This window comes from Camelus ferus, chromosome 31 (assembly GCF_009834535.1).
Source record: "Camelus ferus isolate YT-003-E chromosome 31, BCGSAC_Cfer_1.0, whole genome shotgun sequence".
Classification (NCBI taxonomy): domain Eukaryota; kingdom Metazoa; phylum Chordata; class Mammalia; order Artiodactyla; family Camelidae; genus Camelus; species Camelus ferus.
Genome location: NC_045726.1, coordinates 11,885,164 through 11,904,042, shown reverse-complemented (window position 1 = coordinate 11,904,042; position 18,879 = coordinate 11,885,164). Strand labels below are relative to the sequence as shown.

At 44.6% G+C, this 18,879-nt stretch overlaps 1 protein-coding gene across 1 annotated transcript in view; it reads left to right on the top strand.

The window, feature by feature from the left end:
* Positions 1–18,879, top strand: part of DOCK5 (dedicator of cytokinesis 5) — a 176,603-nt gene that overhangs the window by 142,835 nt on the left and 14,889 nt on the right. Inside the window, 10 exon segments of the mRNA XM_032471059.1 lie at positions 1,254–1,373; positions 4,738–4,827; positions 6,309–6,413; positions 10,034–10,144; positions 10,146–10,176; positions 11,177–11,214; positions 11,216–11,259; positions 12,404–12,488; positions 12,926–13,012; positions 14,967–15,143. Of these exon segments, the coding sequence (XP_032326950.1) occupies positions 1,254–1,373; positions 4,738–4,827; positions 6,309–6,413; positions 10,034–10,144; positions 10,146–10,176; positions 11,177–11,214; positions 11,216–11,259; positions 12,404–12,488; positions 12,926–13,012; positions 14,967–15,143 (888 nt within the window).

The window sequence follows — 18,879 nt, the reverse complement described above, 5'->3', positions numbered from 1 at the left end:
TGATTTTGTTGGAAGCCATCCCTGTTGAAGGGGGGACCCTTTCATCCAAGAATATTTTTATACCTTCTCTAGCAGCACAGCTGAATTTTCAGACCAAGGCTGGGAAAATGTCTTTTATTTAAGAAGCAGAGCACAGCTTTCAGGTTGCTAGTATTGACATGCTAATTAAAAAACAAAGCACACGCTAATTAAATATATGTTTAAAAAATGTGTAAAACTGCAGAGTTGTACATAAAAATAGAACCATAGAAGTACTTGCCCATCTATGCTCTCTCACTAAGTAAATTCTACCGTGTCATGGATACAAATACATCGATACATCATGAATCCCAAATAATTATTTCTAGCTCTAACTAATATCAAATAATTTAATTTAGGGAGAATTTCCATGTTTATGAAAGAGTGCTTTCTTATCCAAAAGCGTGGTGTGACTTTTTATTTGTCACAGTCTGCTTGGGTGCCCTTCGATGGCATGTTAACGTTTTCTGTGTTGAAGTCTTGGGTGTTCCTGGTTATGTTGATTCCTAGATATCTTTTTCTTTTTAATTTAATTATGGTAAAATACACATAGCAGACAGTTGACCATCTGAGGCATTTTTAAGTGGTTCCGTGGCATAGTTCAGTGACACTAGGTGTATTCACATCATTGTGCCTGGGAACCTGGTCATTGTGGATTTATTCTTGTTGGGGTCTTTTCTTCTGGTGTCTTCAGCACACTTATAATTTATATGAAGTCTGTCTCTAAATGATTTCTAAATGAGTTAATTTTTTTTTAATCCCACTGCTTCATTCTCTCCTTATTTGTGGCGGTTTTTCAGTCGGCACCCTCTGCAAAGGGATTGATTTTGAAGAAAACAGTCATTGCTATCATGTGACAGTTTTACCCCCTTTTTTTCATTTTTGTACTTCTGATTTCTTTCCTTCACCTGGTTGTATGCATGCTAACCTCCAGCACAGTCACAGTCATGCTGACTGGCAGCCTCACCTTGTTCCTGACCTTGGTGGAAATGATTTGAGGGTGTGTCCATTTCGCATGACGCTTACTTTGAAGCTGGCGTGTGTATGGTGTATGAGTGTATGCAATTTCTGTGTTTACTAAATCATCGAAAACACAGTAGGGGTGAGTCAAAGATACATACCAATATTTTTGTGAATTTTTTCAGCTGAATATTTGTTACATTCATCGCCTTCAATTAATTAAATGAAGTGATGCGTTTCCGTTAATCTCTTTCGTTGCTTTGTGTGTTTTTCAGTGGTCTGACAAGCCCTGTGTACCCCATTTGCTTCAGAGGGACAGTTACTACGTGTACACCCAGCAAGAGCTGAAAGAGAAGCTGTACCAAGAAATCATATCATATTTTGACAAAGGCAAAGTGAGTGTTCGGTGGTTTGTTGTTGTACGAGGCGAAGACTGCACTACTGTAGGTCTGACGTTCACCAGCCAGAGTTAGTGCCGAGCCCACAGGTTAAGGGCCTCGTCCCCAACAAGACAGCCCAAACTTCAGACGCCAGCTGCAAGTTCAGGGGGTCCCCAGGCCACCCACACTTCTGACCAATTGACTATAAATTTGGGGAGAGAGTGCCTATAAACCCCCCGCCCCCCAATTTGATAATATGCTAGAATAACCAACAAAAGTTGGTCAAATGCTGTTCTTAATGATTGCAGTTTTAACTTAAAGGACAGAAATCAGGCCCAACCAAATGAAGAAATGCACAGGGTGAGGTCTAGGAAGGTCCCGAATACATGGCATCTGTGTCCCCTCCCCGTGATTCAGGCCCATCATGTTCCTGGCGAATTGATGTGTTCACCAACCAGGAAGCTCATTTGAGCTCTGAGTGTAGGGCTTTTATTGGGGTGTCATGATATTGGCTGGATTGACTGAAACATCAGCCACATGAATAAACTCCATCTCCAGCCACCTCCCCCCTCACCTCCCACCCCTCCTGCCTCCCCCTACATCCCACATCCCCATCTCCTCCCTGGAGGTCTGGCTGATATGGTGTCACTCAAGACGTCAGCCCTCCAATCACAAGGGGGGCGGTGGTGCTGGCCAGGCCAGCCCCCATTCTGAGACTAGCTATGTGTCCACCATGATTCGCGTCATTAGCATGAACTCCCAGGTGGTCTGAGGGTTCACCATGAGGAACAAAGACACTTCTGTCACTGGGGAAATTCCAAGAGTTTAGAAGCTTCCTCCCAGGAATCCAGGATAAAGACCAGACAGATTATTCTTTGTTATGTAACAATGACTCATGACTTAATCTTTATTATTCTCTTATGTATCTTTGAATTCTGGTATTTTTAATGGGAGAGAAAATGAATAGATAAATTAAGGTAAGAAAGGACAGTAAATAGAGATCAGTATCGTGATCTTTTTTTTAAAATTTTTTTCTGGGAAGGTACTTAGGTTTTACTTACTTACTTGTTTTTGGAGGAAGTACTGGGAATTGAACCCAGGACCCTGTGCATGCTGAGCATGTGCTCTACCACGTGAGCTATACCTCCCTCCCCACCAACCCCAGTATCTTGATCTTAAGTTAACTTAACCCAGTGGGAGAATACAGTGGGCAGCCCAGGGCCCCACTCCCCATAATCATAATTTTACATTTTAAATGTCACTGAGGGCCAGGAGCTAGTACCATCATTTTCAGTGCATTCTCCAGAGGTGGTTGGCTGACACCAGGGGCACATCCCGTCCCCAGGTCCCTTCCTGCCTCACCCCATAGTCTGTACATAACAAACAACTTAAATGCCCACAAGGCAGAGAAAGTAAAATAACCAAGTAAACTAGGCCACAAAGTTGTGGAATCTGTGATCAGCTGGAGAAAAGTGTGTCCAGCTGGAAGGCTTTTAAATTGAAAATTGTGAAAAATAAACAAACAAACAAACAAAACATAGAAAGGGTAGGGGGAGAAAGTAAAAATGTGTGTGCTATGGAAACAAAGCAGATTCCATATTTGACTGTTTTCAGAGGCCTGGAGGCTCTGAGGGCTGCCTCTCCTAGTCACCATTCCTGTTTTATTAGTGAAAACTGTTGATTGAATAAATAAGCCACACAATCATTACAATAAAATAACTACCATCTATTTAGTGCAAGTTACTATTTGGAGTGATTTCCAGACTGTTTCTAAGTTAATTTTCCCCATAACCCTATAAGGTAGGTACAACATCTATTTTACGGATGAAGAACTTGAGGCCCCAAGAACAAGTATATTTGCTCAGACTTCTTGATCTCTGCATCCCTTTACCCTCTTAAAAATCCTTGAGGACCACCAAGAGGTTTTGTTCACATGCATTATGTGTATTGACGGGCTATACACTTAGAAATTAAAACAAAATTTTTAAATAGTTGCTCGTTCTTTTAACAGCAGTAAGAAACTTACTACCTCTTAATAGAAATCAGACCTATTTATGAACAATGACTATATCCTCCAAAACGTTAGTGATACACGTCGTTTGCCATTTCTGCAAGCCTCCGTTTCATCTGGCTCGTTAGAAACAACAAGATTCAAATGTCTGCTGCTACATCTGATCCGCCGTGACATCACACATCCCATAGCCTCTGGGAGACTCCCACCTGTAGCCTCATGAGAGAGTGAGCGTTGGAAAAAGGCAAACCTTAGTAGTATTACTGAGGAGATAGTTTTGACCTCATGGACCACCTGAAAGCGTCTTGGGGGCTGTCAGGGACCAGGGACTACACTTTAAGAACCGCTATGCTGGGCTGTCTCCCACATCACTTAGCATTTGGTGAATGAGGAGAGAACTGGGCCCCATGGTACTGTTCCTTTACCAGCTGAGCTGGAGTGGTTTCCATGTGGCACATTTCAGAGCCTTTTCAGTGATCCAGGCCTGGAGATTTCAGAAGGGGCAAGTTTGGCAAACGATAATATTAAAAGATGTAAGTTTAGAATGTTTTCCAACTGTATGTGGCACATACAGTTGTATGTGTATGGCAGGCACATTTCCTTCAGCAGCCAGAAACAATGGAACGTAGCACCTGATTAATAAGACTAAAGTAGGGCATTTCCAGATGCTGCGTTGTGAGTAGCATCCAGCTAAGAGATGTTTATGAGATACCCAAATGAACAGGCGACCGTCAGTCTGGGACGCCAGCCTCAGACACCAGATATGTGCCATAGGCTGTAATTTACATGGTCATAAATGCTCTTGGGCATTTCCCGAAGCTCTTAATCTTTAACTAAGTAGATAGTTTAGTTAGAAATAGGAAATCAGTGCCCTAAATTGGAGAGAGTTTCCCAAATTCCACACAGCAGTACGATTAGACCTCTCTCTCTCACTCTACCTCCTCCCCAGCAACCTAACTCAACACACGCACATGCCAGAAGCAGAACGAGAGCCCACACCAACTTCTCCCCTCCAACAAGAATTTCTTGTTCTCAAGACCTAGGCTTTGGAACTGGTTCCCCTCCGCCTTCAATGGTATTTAGTGCTTTGCCCTTTAAGCTCAGTATGCCTTTGTTCAGGGACACAAGATACAAACAGAGTTAACAGAAAATGCCCCCCCGGCAAAGCCACCAGGGAACAGTAGCTTCATGATGTCAGAGGGCAGGTTTCGTTGATCCAAGAGGTGAGGCATAGCGGGAATTTGCACAGAAACTCAACCCCCTCACCTCCCTTGTCACTGCCAGGGACTCCTGAGTGGCTTCTGTGGCTGGGTCTCTGACTGCTGCGTTCTTTCTTCTTGTAAGCCTGCTTTTCTTTTTGTTTTGAAGATGTGGGAGAAGGCAATCCAGCTGAGCAAAGAGTTGGCTGAGACTTACGAGAGCAAAGTGTTTGACTACGAGGGCCTTGGCAATCTCCTGGTGAGTCCTGGTTGGAGATGTCGCGCCTCCGGCAGGGAGGCTGAGTATGGTGATTGTGAAAATGTTTTCGTCAGTTTGAGAAGGTCATCGAGGCTGTTCTTTTCAGTGGAGAAGTCCGCCTTGCTTGAAATCAAAATGAAGAAAGATAAGATCTGAAAGCTGTGATCATGAGTCCCCAGATGACTTGTTCTGTGGTCCACCTCCTCAGGGCCCTGAATGTATGAACTGCTCATCTTTGAGCCTTATTTTGCCGTTTCAAAGATGCCCTGGTGCACATTTATAGTAAGCTGTAAAATGCTTCTGCCTCATTTTGATTCTCAAAGTTTGCCTTCCTCCTGCTCTGAATGTCACTGTAGTGCTCTACCCTTCCAGTCTCCTGAACTTGTATGTTACGCCTGGTCACCTATTTGAAACAGGTCACCTATTTCAAAACAGCAAACCAGGTGGGGGGTATAGTTCAAATGGTAGAGTGCATGCTTAGCAAGCGTGAGGTCCTGGGTTCAATCCCCAGTACCTCCTCTAAGAATAAATAAATACACCTAATTACCTCCCCACCAAAAACAAAAACAAAACAGTCAAGCAAAATGAAAATCCGCTTTTACATGCTCAACGGGAGGCCAGCACAGTATTTACACGTGGTCATTCTTACTGGGGGAATCACAAAAGGTCAGGTCACCCATTGTCGTGTAATAATCGAACGAGGTAGTTGTCAAGATGACTTTGAAAAGAATTTGCTAGTGTGTTGTAGCAGCTCCTGCCAGCATGCAAAACATCACCTGTGAATTTCGTGAACTACACTGAGCTGAGATGTTAGTCACATGTTACCCTTCTAAGAAAACACTGTGATGGAAACCTTCATGGACAGTCGAGCTATAACCGTTGTGGGAGGAGACGGCTCTCCAAGCCGCCGTCCTGGCTGGCTATTTAGACTTTCTTTAAGGCTGACCCTCTACGTCTCAGCTGGGAAGCCTCTCCCCAGGGGAAGAATTAAAGACAGGAGTGGTACCAGATACTGAAAAACAGAGCATCACCACCACCTTCTGGGCACTGGGAGCTGAGCCGAGGACTTTAATCCAAACCACCTGCATGAACCAGAAAGTTCTTTAACTTCTTTTCTCGTATGTGCAGCCATCCTCCGGGAATCTCAGAAAGTGCTTCTTAACCTTTAAGGGGTCCTGAACCCCCTTCAGGAAACTGGCCAAAGCTAAGCCCTGCCTCCCTCCAGAGATGACTGCACACGTGTGTTTTTGAACAACTGCAGGGATTCCCAGACCCTCCCAGGCCTACTTGTGGACGCAGGTCCAAAACCTCCGAGCCAAGGAAAGGATAACTCTTTGGCCCACAAGATATTTTCCAAGACCTTTCATTTCTGTGTGTTACATGGGAAATAACAAAGCAAATAACCTGATCTTTTTTTTTTTTTTACCACCCTAACGGTGCCCTTGTAACCTCCCTAAGGAATGGCTTGTTTTGTTTTCCAGAAAAAAAGGGCCTCGTTTTATGAGAACATCATTAAGGCGATGCGGCCCCAGCCTGAATACTTTGCTGTTGGATACTACGGACAGGGCTTTCCTTCCTTCCTGCGGGTAAGGAGCCTGAGGGTGGTCCGTTAAGCCGCGCGCAGTCTCAAGGAGGGAGGCGTTCATCTCTTTCCCAGATGCGTCTGGAGTGCTAGCAGCTGGAGCACCGTGTTCTCATTGTGGGAGGTCGGGGAGGGACTCCACTTCCTGAGCGGCCGGTCCCTTCACCCCAGCACCCCTGCCACCTCTGGTATTCTGGCAGCTCTTTTGTAAAATGACTTTTCCCAGGTGGAATGAAAAAGGGAAAAACAGAACCATCCCCTCTGAGGGTCTGCTGCGGCAGGTCAGGCTTGGGGAAATGTGTGGATGGATGTAGCTGATTGTTTATTTTATTTCCAGCCAGAGCTAGTTTGAAAGCAAATAATCTCCAGGACAAGACGGCAAAAGTTTCACAAAAATAAAAATGGTTTTGTTGTAAGGCTGCGAAGGACCATGTTTATTTTCCTTCTCAAAGTTTTCTATAATGTGATACTGATTTTACAAAAACAAACGAAAAACCCTTACCTTCTCCCACAGAAAAGAAACCTCTTTCAGTGCTGAGCTATGTTTAAACATGTATTATGCATCTTCCTTCCCCTAATTAAAAAGAGACAAGAAAAAATGGAAAGGACTTTACATTCTTTATAGCACCTAGTAAGGAAGTTTATTCATGCATTCATTCGGTAACTGTTTCCTGAGGGCCTACTGTGTGCCAGGCACACACTAGGCATTAGAGATATCATTATGCTTATCATAAGGTATGGTCCTTGCTCTCCTGGATTTCACAATCTAATGGGTGAGATGTTAGTTAAATAATCACACAAACCGATGTAAAAGTCTTCTCTGCTGGATGAGTTGGTTAAGCAAGGAGTATTTACCCAAGCGAAACAAAAACCTATGTTCGCATTAAAATTGTATGTGATTGTTTACAGCACTGTTATTCATAATCGCCAAAGACTGGCTATAATTCAGACGTCCCTCAAGGGTGATGACAAGGGGAAATCCTCACGGACGCCTCCATCTCCTTTCCCTTCACCAAACGCCAGGCCCCGTAGCTCCTCCTTCTCCCCCTGGGTCCTGCCTTGCATCCCTACTGTTGGGCAGATCAGGTTGTCTGCGCTTCTGTCTTCATCACGTTGCTCCTTCCTTCCAGAGCCTCCGGTGAATTCCGGGGCCTTGGGACCACCGACCTGCCTTTCAAGACCTCCCATGACCTGGCTTGTCCAAGCCTGTTTCTTCTGCGCGCACTCTGAGCTTCCTGCCTTGGGTGTTGCCTTTCCTTTCGCTTCCGTGCCAGGTGGTCCTGTCCTCTCCTGACCCTCGCCGTCCATCCAGGTCCTCCTTGAAACCTTTTCCTTCGCGATGAGCTGCTTTGTGCCGACCTTCAGCTCGTCGGGTTCCTTTCAGTTACTGTCCACATCGTACAATCAGTGTTTTCTTGTACTCGGGTCCCTTGCCCGCCACAGTTTGGCCTGAATGATGGAATTTCGTAATGCACGTACCGGTCACATAACTCTTCCCCAGCCTGGAAGCATTTTGTCATCTCTTCCAAAGGCTCTGGCAAGTTTCAGTACCCTCTGTGCTGAGCCTAGAAGGGGTGTTACCTTTGCGGTACTTACATTGTCTAAATTATCATCTTTACTTACTTGTTTCCTTGTTTGATTCCTGTTTCTCTCCACTGGAAGGTAAGTTTTGTGAAAGCAAGGTCACCATCATACTCATGGCATCTAGCATTTCTCTGCTTGCTCGGAGAAAGTTCTCAAATTTTCTGTCTGCTCGATACGTACTTGTTATATGAATGGACAGGTGATTTTTAAAAACATTTTATGGGACAACGTGGGCCCAGATTTTAGTTCAAAATGGATCACGTATGGGCCTTAAATGCTGAGTACTTACATGAGGGATGGTCAGAGGAGCAGGAACCTTCGAAACATGACGACATTTGAACTTACAACCGCTGTGAGGCCAATCCCACCTACGCTTGGGGCCTAGAAAATTTCTTTTTAAAAAAACGCAATTTGTATTCGTTTTATTCAAGAGAAGAAAACTGCAGTTGGGAACGGAGAGAAAGGTATTTAGAGCAGTTATTTTTCAGGAGATGGAGGTGTTGTCCAGCATCGGCTGTTTGGATGCTCTCGTACTTTTGAGTTCTCTCCAGCAGTGCCACTCAAAGTGCTGGTTCCCTGACTGTTCGTGGACCATGATGAGAAGGGAGCCTGTACCTTATAATGCCCTTCCTTCCTTCGTTGAGAATTTCTGGCCATGAAACATCAGCTAAACTAAGCAGCATACCTGGTGACGTCACAGTTGCCCACTAGGGCACAAACTCCGTGCCTCCTTGTGGATCAGTGTGGCCTGCATACCAGCTGTCATCCTGGGGCTGCCCTGTGAGAAGCACTGCACAAAGATTTTTTTCCCCACAGGATTTTTTCCTAATTTTGTTTTAATCTATTTTTTATATAAATGGCTAACATTTGTAAACCTCAAACTCCCAAATTTATCCCTTCCCACCCCCTTTCCCTGGTAACAGTAAGATTGTTTACTAAGTCTGTAAGTCTGTTTCTGTTTTGTAGATGAGTTCATAGTGTCCTTTTTTTTTTTTTTTTTTAAAGATTCCTCATATGAGTGATATCATGTGGTATTTTTCTTCCTCTTTCTGACTTACTTCACTTAGAATGACGATCTCCAGGTCCCTCCATGTTGCTGCAAATGGCATTATTTTCTTCTTTTTTATGGCTGAGTAGTATTCCATTGTATAAATATACCACAGCTTCTTTATCCAGTCATCTGTCAATGGATATTTAGGTTGTTTTCCTGCCTTGGCTATTGTAAGTAGTGCTGCTGTGAACATTGGGGTGCATGTATCTTCGAATTAGAGTTCCCTCTGGATACAGGCACAGAAGTGGGATTGCTGGATCATATAGTAGGTCTACTTTTAGTTTTTTGAGTAATTTCCATACTGTTTTCCATAATGGCTGCACCAAACTACATTCCCAACAGCAGTGTAGGAGGGTTCACTTTTCCCCACACCCTCTCCAGCATTTATCGTTCATGGATTTTTGGATGATGGTCATTCTGGCTGGTGTGAAGTGATACCTCGTTGTAGTTTTAATTTGCATTTCTCTGGTAACTAGTGATATTGAGCGTTTTTTCATGTGCCTATTGGCTTAACTTTTTTTTTTTTCAATTGAAGCATAGTTGATTTGCAATGTTGTGTTAGTTTCTGTTGTACAGTGTAGAGACTCATTTATACATATATATTTATATGCTTTTTCTTTATAGGTTATTAGAAGCTATTGACTATAGTTCCCTGTGCTGTACAGTAGGACCTAGAGGTGATCATACTAAGTGAACTAAGTCAGAGAGAGACAAGGGTCATTATATGTGGAATCTAAAAAAAATGACACAAATGAACTTATTTGCACAAAGCATTTTTATGCCTGGGACTTAACTCCCCAAATAAACCGCGAGCTCTTTGGTGATGTGGTCTGGATGGATGCTGTGGGGCCCGTGGCAGGTGTTCAGTGAGAACGCAGTGGTGGATTGCATCTCGCCTGGGGAGGACAGTGCTGTCCTCAAGACCAGGATCCCCCTGGGCCCCTTCATCTTCATATTGAATTCTTCCCCTTGCTGTCTCTGACCCGCAGAACAAAATCTTCATCTACCGAGGGAAGGAGTACGAGAGGCGGGAAGACTTCAGCCTGCGGCTGCTGACCCAGTTCCCCAACGCCGAGAAGATGACCAGCACCACGCCCCCAGGGAGAGGACGTCAAGTCCTCCCCCAAGCAGCGTATCCTTGTCCCGCGCCCCTGCAGCCCCAGCCTGGCCCCAGAGGCTGAGGGTTCAGTCCCATCCCTGCCGGCAGACGTGTCCTGTCCATGGACCACTCGCTTAACCATCCTGACTCAGTTTCACATTCTGTGTAAAAGCTTTGGGAACCTAATGTCCTTAGCTCGTGGCTACAAAGTTACTAAAGGAGAGAGAGATGATAATCAAGTCTTGAATATGAAGGGATGTGAGTTATAGCCACAGGGGGAGGAGAATATAGACTTCCTGTTCTGAATTCTGGATAAAGATGCATAGCTTTTTTTTTTTTTTTGGTAACATATAATGTCTTATTGAAAAATCAATTACATCCTTTCTTAAACATAAAGATACTATAAAACCGAACAGTGTTCTAAAAGAGGTCAGAGAGACAGGGCTAGTGTGGCAGGGTGGAAATAAGAGGGCCTGTGGAGCAAACTGCCTCGGTTCGAGTCCCAGTTCTGTCACTGTGTCACTTTAGGCAAAGTACTTAATCCCTCTGTGCCTCAGTTTTCTCATCTATGAAGTGGGAATGATCTTCCTCTTGGAGTTCTTGTAAAGATTGTATGTAAAATACTGAGAACAGTTCCTGGTACATAATGAAAGTTCAGTATATGTTAATGATTATTGATATAGATTGATTAGCAGCTACAGAAAGACGGTAATAATGGTAGATGGAATAGACACGCCTTTCGAACAAGAGCCATCAGTGGCCTGTTAATACATCGTGGATGCTTGGGAAAGAAAGGTTTTCTGGGATAAATCCTTATTTTCTCCTTCCCATGTGTCTGACCAAAAGATGTCCTGAGATTATGACTTACTGAGGCATTTTGGTAATACCTAAGGGAATCCGATTTTCGATGCAGTCCTGGCATTTGGTTCAAAGGAATGATCAGCGCAGGTGCTGTTTCCATCGGTAAAGCGAGAGAAACAGGCGGTCCTTTCTGCCTGGCCCCGCCCTTTTCCTTCCTTAATGAGCTCCTCAGACATGCAGTGTTTCACCGTGAAGCCTGTAATGAGCCTGCCCTCCCGGCTATAAGGATAAACCAGTTCCGGAGCAGATCTTAAAGTAAGTGGGGTTTGGGGTTTCTGTTTTAAACCGTTGGCCTCTCTCGCACACTTCATGTAGCAAGTTCATCAAAACCAAAGCCTCAGTTGGGAAGACCTGTCGTCTTCATCCAGTGGTCTGTGGTAACAGGAATCCAAAGACTGGGTGGCTTATAAACAACGAAAATTTATTTCTTACAGTTTGGGAGGCTGGGGAGTGCAGGTCAGGGCGCTGGCAGGTTCAGTGTCTGGCGCGGGCCTTCTTCCTGGCTCACAGATGGTCGCGTTCTCACTGTGTCCTCACATGGTAGGGAGGGTGAGGGAGCTCCGTGGGGTCTCTTTTTCAATAAGGGCACTAATCCCATTTGTGGGGGTTCCACCCTCATGAGCTGATCATCCCCCAAAGGGCCCACCTCCTATCATCATCACACTGGGCATTAGGATTTCAACGTACGAAACTTGGGGGAGGATGCAAACATATGGACCATAGCGACTGCCCATTCCATTTTCAGTATAAGAGCTTGGTAACGCAAAGGAATTGGGGGATTTTGGTTTTTTTAAGCAGAAGGATGGAAACAAGGCATTTCGTTCTTAGGTTTCAACCCCCCTAGCCCTTATTTCCTCTCAGAGGCATTCACTGGTCAGCAGCGGCTGACCTCACCTTGCCTGGTGAGTTCCCCCATGATTAAAAACCTAATTCCTTCTCTTGAGAAGCTAAAATGCTAGTAGGATTGATAGAACTGTTAGAAAACTACACAAATGAGGGGGGAGGGTATAGCTCAGTGGTAGAACATGTGCTTAGCATGCACGAGGTTCTGAGTTCAATCCCTGGTACCTCCATTAAATAAATAAACCTAATTCTCTCCCCTCTAAAAAAAACAAAGTAAGAAAATGCACAATTGAGATCACAAACATGGACATAAATACATAGACCTTTCAAAATTGTGAGCTGTGATGTGCAGCCATCAATAATAAAATCAAGATGTGCAGTGAAATTGAATTGTGCACCACCTCCAGCCTTACATTGTGGAGACTGTGAGTTTTGAGATAGTGTGGTGGGCTGGACCGGGTCTGTGCGAGGTGCGTCCCAGGCTTTGTTGGAGTCAGGTCAGGGAGTGCTTGTTGCAAGGAGGGAGCGACAGCGTGGTGGCCGTGTCTTTCCCCAGCTACTACAGAGCCAATGAAGTGCAGCAGTTCACGTATTCCCGGCCGTTCCGGAAAGGAGAGAAGGACCCCGACAATGAGTTTGCGGTGAGTGCACCCCCTTTCCCTCTCAACCGAGATGACATTGACATGCAAAACGGCAGCCTTCCACCTCCCCGGTGTCTGCAGCAGGAATGATGGCAGCCCTGGGGGTAGAGGTTCCATGAGCTTAAGACAGCAGCCCATCCTCTCAGTGGAAACCTCTGGATTAGGGGTCCAGAAATTGGACTCTGAGCCTGCAACCACTGAGATCGTGAGCAAGTCATGTCTCTCTGGACCTCAAATTTCCCATCAAAGAGGGTGAGAGGGCCCCAGTAGATAACTCCTTTCAACTTTAAACACTCAGCATCCTCAAAGTTTGGGAGAACGCATGCCCCGTTCACTACGGAGGCATTTGAAAATGGAATCACATTCCACTAAACCGGTGAGTCTTCTGTTTCGCCTGGGAATTAACCAGCATATCCTACTTTCCTTCCTTCCACCAGACCATGTGGATTGAAAGGACTACATATACCACTGCCTATACCTTCCCTGGGATCCTCAAGTGGTTTGAAGTCAAGCAGATCTCAACAGTAAGTCATTTGAAAATGGGAACTCAGAAAAAAATCTGTCTCCAAACATAGTAAGAGCCTTTGTTAAATTCCCCCTTTGGTTCTCCCTAGCTTGGTCGGCCAGCCTTCTTCATTTTCCAAAAGAGAAATAGAAGACATGCTTGTAGAATAGAACTCCTTTGTAAAACTGATGTTACAACCGCAGCCCTAAAGGTTACCCACAGTGAATGAGTCTTTTATGACCCAATGAGTGTTGTCTCCACATCCATCCCGCCAGCGCCCAAAAACATTTTTGGAATTCCTCCTTCATGTTTCCTGTCAGTCACACTCTTCTCTCTCAGAACATCTCCTCTCATTTTCAGCTAATCATATCACCATTCAGCCTAGATTATTCTGTCTTCATCACTCCCCGGAGCTCTTCGCTTTACCTTTTTAGTGTTATTATTAAATCCGTTTTGTCTTTGTTTTCCCCTGGCCCCTCCTACGATGGTACCCTGTTTCTAGTGCTTCACTCATCTCTGGTTGATGCCATTGAAAGTGCCTCCTGATTGGCCTCCCTGCTTTGGCTTTTCAGGTCCATTTTCCTCACTGCCTCAGAGTGTGAATTCTGTGGTGAAAACCATTCCGTTCTCATGGTTAAAACCTTGCTGTGGCTCCCCAGTGCCCAGACTAGAAAGCCCAGACTCCTTAGCGCACACGTACGGGATCTTTGTGACTCATCTCTTCCACTTCATCTCCCGTGAAGTCTGTTGGAGCTAAATTGCTCATTCCATGCTATTTCAATCCTCCATCACATTGGGTCATTTTCTCTGCCCACAGTGCCCTCTCACCACCACTTCTCAACCTAACGCCCACTGAGATTCAGTTTAGGTACCAGCTTCTCCAGGAAGCCATCTCTGAAACTCCCAAGCTGGGCTAGATGCCCTTTCTCTGTACCCTGTCACAACTGGGCTTATTTCTAAAGAGTGACCTACGGTGCTTACATGTCTTGAAACACTGTGCCCCGAACCCCGCCCCACTGCCTTGTAAAACCATAACCTCTTCCCAGCCATGAATTATATCTTCGTCACTTAAAAAAAAATCTTAATCACTTTCGTAACAGTGGTGCATAGCATACAACTTGCATAAAATAAGCATTCAAGAAATATGTCTTGAACAGATCTGAAGTTTGATGTGTTCCATACCACTAGTAATAAGCTATTTTTCTTCAAGCATGAATATGATTTTGGGCAGAGACTTTTGGAATCAGGTCTGGAGAAGCTCCTGCTGGCTGATAATGGGTAAAACGAAGAAGGAGATTAATTTTTCTTGAAAGCTGGTTTGGAGGACATTTCCACAGGAGGACCTCTCTCTGAATCTGTATTGCATTCTGTTTCATTTTCATCAGTAATTCAGCCCAATACATCTGTGACACCTAATACATCCCATTATTTCTGACTTCTGTAAACCACAGAACCTATACTGAGGTGACTTAATGTATGGTCTGAATGTTCGTCTTTCAAAATCACTTACCTTTTCTCATGGAAGGAACATCAACTCCGCCTGCCAGTGAATATTTTTGGTTGTGCAGAAGCATCTTGGATCAGATAATACTGCTACTCTGTTGTCAGTGATCCTCTCAAAAAATCACTGAGGAAGATTTACCTAAGAAACAATCATTATTACAGCTCCAATTTTGCCTTCTCAAAATTTCTGTGGCTGCTTTGCCGCAAGAGGTAATCATTACCATAGCCCCAACCTTTAAATCACCCTTGTACTTTCTAACAAGATTTTAAAAAGCTTATTTTGCAGCTTGCCAACACCATTTCAAGTTAAGTGTGCTGTCCTAAGTAAGAAACATGACCTTGAAAAGCAGAACACCACTCCTCCATAACTTGGTGGAAATTGTGTGCCTCTTGTGGGGAACACTTAGGTGTTTTCTGGTCTTGGCTGTGGAGCTCACAGTGTCCCTCCTGTCCCATGCACTCTGTCCCAGGAGGAAATCAGTCCTCTGGAAAACGCCATTGAAACCATGGAGCTCACCAACGAGAGGATCAGCAACTGTGTCCAGCAGCACGCCTGGGACCGGTCCCTCTCCGTGCACCCCCTCTCCATGCTGCTCAGTGGCATCGTGGACCCGGCTGTCATGGGGGGGTACTCCAACTACGAGAAGGTAGGCTGTGTCCCGGGATCCCCTCCAGGGCCACCAGGTCTGGCGTATCTCTCCCGCCTCTTCCGGTGGCATTGTGCAGCATTCGTTTCTTACAACTTCACACTCCCCTATTTATGAATGGACAAATGAAATTAATGAAAACTTATCCCTCACCTCCCACCCCTTGGAGACCATCAGCCACCCAGCCCGGGTTGATTCACCTGCTCTTCGCTCTCCCACTCCCGCTCTCCCCTGGGAGGTAGAAAGCGTTCGGGTGGACCTCAGACCTGAGGGTGCTCTGGAAGGGAAGCAGCGTCCATGGGAAACGCAGAGCCACGCTCTACTCAGAACTAGATTCTAGGAACCTCTGGCCCGACTTGGTGTGCCATTGGTTGTATGGACAAATGCTGGCCTTGGCCCTACAGTTAAGCTAGTTCAGCTACGTGTTGTGTCTGTTACTCTGGAAAAACAGGACAGGGATGCTCACCACGTGGGAATCCATTGCCTATGGTTTGGATGTTGCGCCATTTAAAGTGGAGGTAATGTACTCAGTAAGTAACATTCAGTGAAGTATATATAACTAACAGAGACAAGACTTTTCATTGTTAACTATGTTTCCAGTGGCTAAATAATTTTGGCGTCCTCTTCTTGAATATCAATAAACAAGACACCCCTGCGGAGTAGCGTGGAGAGTGAGTGGAAAGGAAAGGACTTAGATGGGAAGGGCGAGCAGGGGTTAAGTGGGCTGATTCTTTTATTTCCATCTGTACACAGTGTCCTGGGAAGACCGGGGGCTTCAGAATCAGCTGCTTCTATGACTGGTTCTGGCTTCCCATTGGCCATGGTGTGCTCTTGGGCGAGATATGTAACCTCTCTGAGCCCCAGGGTCATATTCAAAAAAAGCAAGGAAAATAAATAACTCATAGGAGAGACGTGGGGCATAAGGGAGATATCCTAAAATACGGAACATCATACAACGCCTGCCATGTAGTTGAGGCTTGACTGATGCTGGATTGCTTCCTCCCTCCTTCTGCCTACTTGGAACAGATGTGTGGTTTGAGTGTCCTTCATGTCTGGTGCTTACCTCTGCTCTGGCTGCTGCTACAGTGATCTTTCTTCTCTGTTCTCGTCAACCTCTCAGCCTCCTTTAGTCTTATTATTCTCAGCAGCCAGGGAAGTCTCAACACCAGAGAGAAATTCTACTTTGCCAATGTTAGGTTTCAGTAATAATTTCCAGTGTTACAGTGGAATTCAGTACAAAACTAGGACCCAAAATACAATACAGGTTTTATGCTATAATCGTGTCAGTGTGTGTTTTTCACTACAAGCTGTCTGGTACTAATTTTGATGTATCTTTCCAAGTACTCATATTTTTTCAGAATGCCCCTGAATTCTGATTCATATATGCCAATATCTGTGAATATTACATAATTGTACGTGACCTTTTTTCCAACATGACCATCTTCTAATTAAAATGGTTGGGGGAAAGGAAAGGAAAAGAAAGATATAAACAAATACATTTCAGGAACTTTTAAAAAATATAGTTTATACTTTTAATTAATATACATGACTTTGTACATTTCTAAACATAAGAAAGAGGTAAACTCATCGATCACCTTGAACTGTTACAATCAACTGGGGAGCCCATCATTACCTACGTGATGCAGGCGACCTATTTTCAGGCAGCTTTTTAATCATTGCCTGCATGAACGGAACCCAGGAGCTGTTTGCTGTAATTCATCATCCCTTTCTGTTGTGAGGCAGGACTCAGCTAGAAAAATTAATTTCAGGGCACTCTGCTCTAATGTCCCCCGACTCCACTGATGCTTTGGGAATTTCAGTGCATTTATCATAAATCAAACATTTTTAGGGGAGAGGTACAGCTCGGTGGTGGAGTGCATGCCTAGCATGCACAAAGTCCTGAGTTCAATCCCCAGTACCTCCGTTAAAAAATAAATTCATTAAAAAAAAAACTTAAAAAAAAAATCAAACTTTTTTCAACTTTCAAAAATTCAGAGGGGAGGGTATAGCTCAAGTGGTAGAGCAGCATGCTTAGCATGCATGAGGTCCTGGGTTCAATCCCCAGTCCCTCCATCAAGTAAATAAATAAACCTACTTACCACCTCCCCTTAAAAAAAAAAAAAAGCAACAAAGAAAAAAGTTTTTTAGAATTTAAACTGTTTGTATTTTGAAAGGTAAAGGTAGATGAAGATTTAATCTAATACCACGTTTCCGTTTATATTGACAGTCCCTCCAGGTATGAATGTGCTACAGTGAGCTGCTCTGTGAATGTGCCTCCTTTTTGTGATACTTGGGTTCCATAGATCCATATTCTCTGTTGAATTAGTGTTGCAGTAACTAGAAGGGCTGCTTGAACAATAGGAATTGACCCACTGGTCTGAAGCCAAGGTGTCCGCAGGTTGATTCCCTCTGAGGACCTTGAGGAGGTCTGTCCCCGGCCTCTCTCCTAGCTTCCGTGGGTTGCTGGCTGTCTTCGGCATTTCTTGCCTGACAGACGACTGTCTTCTCCCTGGCTCATCACTTGGTGTTCTCCCTGTCTACGTGTGTCTGTCTCCTCGTGTCCCCTTTTTGTAAGGACAGCCAGTTAGATTGGATTAAGGGTCCTTCCTACTCCAGTGTGACCTCATCTTGGCTAATTACATCTGCAACAAATCTGTGTCCTTCTGAGGTCACATTCTGGGTTCCAGGGCTCATTAGGTCTTTAGTCTGTGAATTGGAGGAGGGCGCACAGTTCAACCCATAACATCTTCCCACACAGTAAAGAGTTTATACATACTCTGTTTTCCATGTAAAGTGGGCTGAGCACTTTTATTACCGTATCATGTAGTTTCAGGAACTCTGGGGTTTCATGTAATGGGGTGACTTTCATAGCAGTGGAGCAGAAGAGTGAGGGGGAACTTTGAAGACTGGTCTTTGAGATTTTTTTTTAATGGAGGTACTGGGGACTGAACCCAGGACCTCGTGCGTGCTAAGCATGTGCTCTACCACTGAGCTATACCTTCCCCCTGAAGACTGGTCTTTGAAAGCACTCTCAGAAATGATGCTTAAGGGAGAAAATAGATAACTCCCATTCTGAACTCTTTGGAGCTCAGATGTTCACTCCAGACTTTAATTTTTCCTCTTCTAATGAATTCTGTCTTCAAAATGGTCTTCTGTGTAACCCGTATGTTTATAGTTTGAGTTTGGGTTTTACTTCCCTATTTTAGGGCCTTTCCATGAATGTTTATTGATGATATTATGGGTGACACGGTCTTGACCTATAAATGCATCCTGCATTTAACATTTTCAGAACATGTTCACATCTATCGTTTTTCTCATGTTGTCCTCAAAGTAGCCTTTCAGATAGGTGATTAGTAAAAAAGTGCAGGTTTGAATCTTCAGAAATGGTGAGGCAGCCTGGAACCTGTGACAGAGCAGATGAGCTCTCAGCCCCATCCTCGGCCTATTAATGTCTTGCTCTTTCCTTTATAATTATTTAGGCCCTTAATCTAATGAAGAACCTTTAGATGTTGTCATTTGGTCTGTCCTTAGTTCTTTGGGGAAGTTATTTTAATGAATGACGTTCTGCTCTGCTGGTGATGATTTGGTGTGTGGGTGCGTGGGTGCGTGGGTGCATGTGTGCGTGTGTGCGTGTGTAGCTGCTGTTGAGAATGAACTCTTGCTAGGAGTTGCATGGTTCCAGAAAGACGACACGGTGACCCATACCTTTTTGACTTGTCCACTCTGGTGGCTGCGG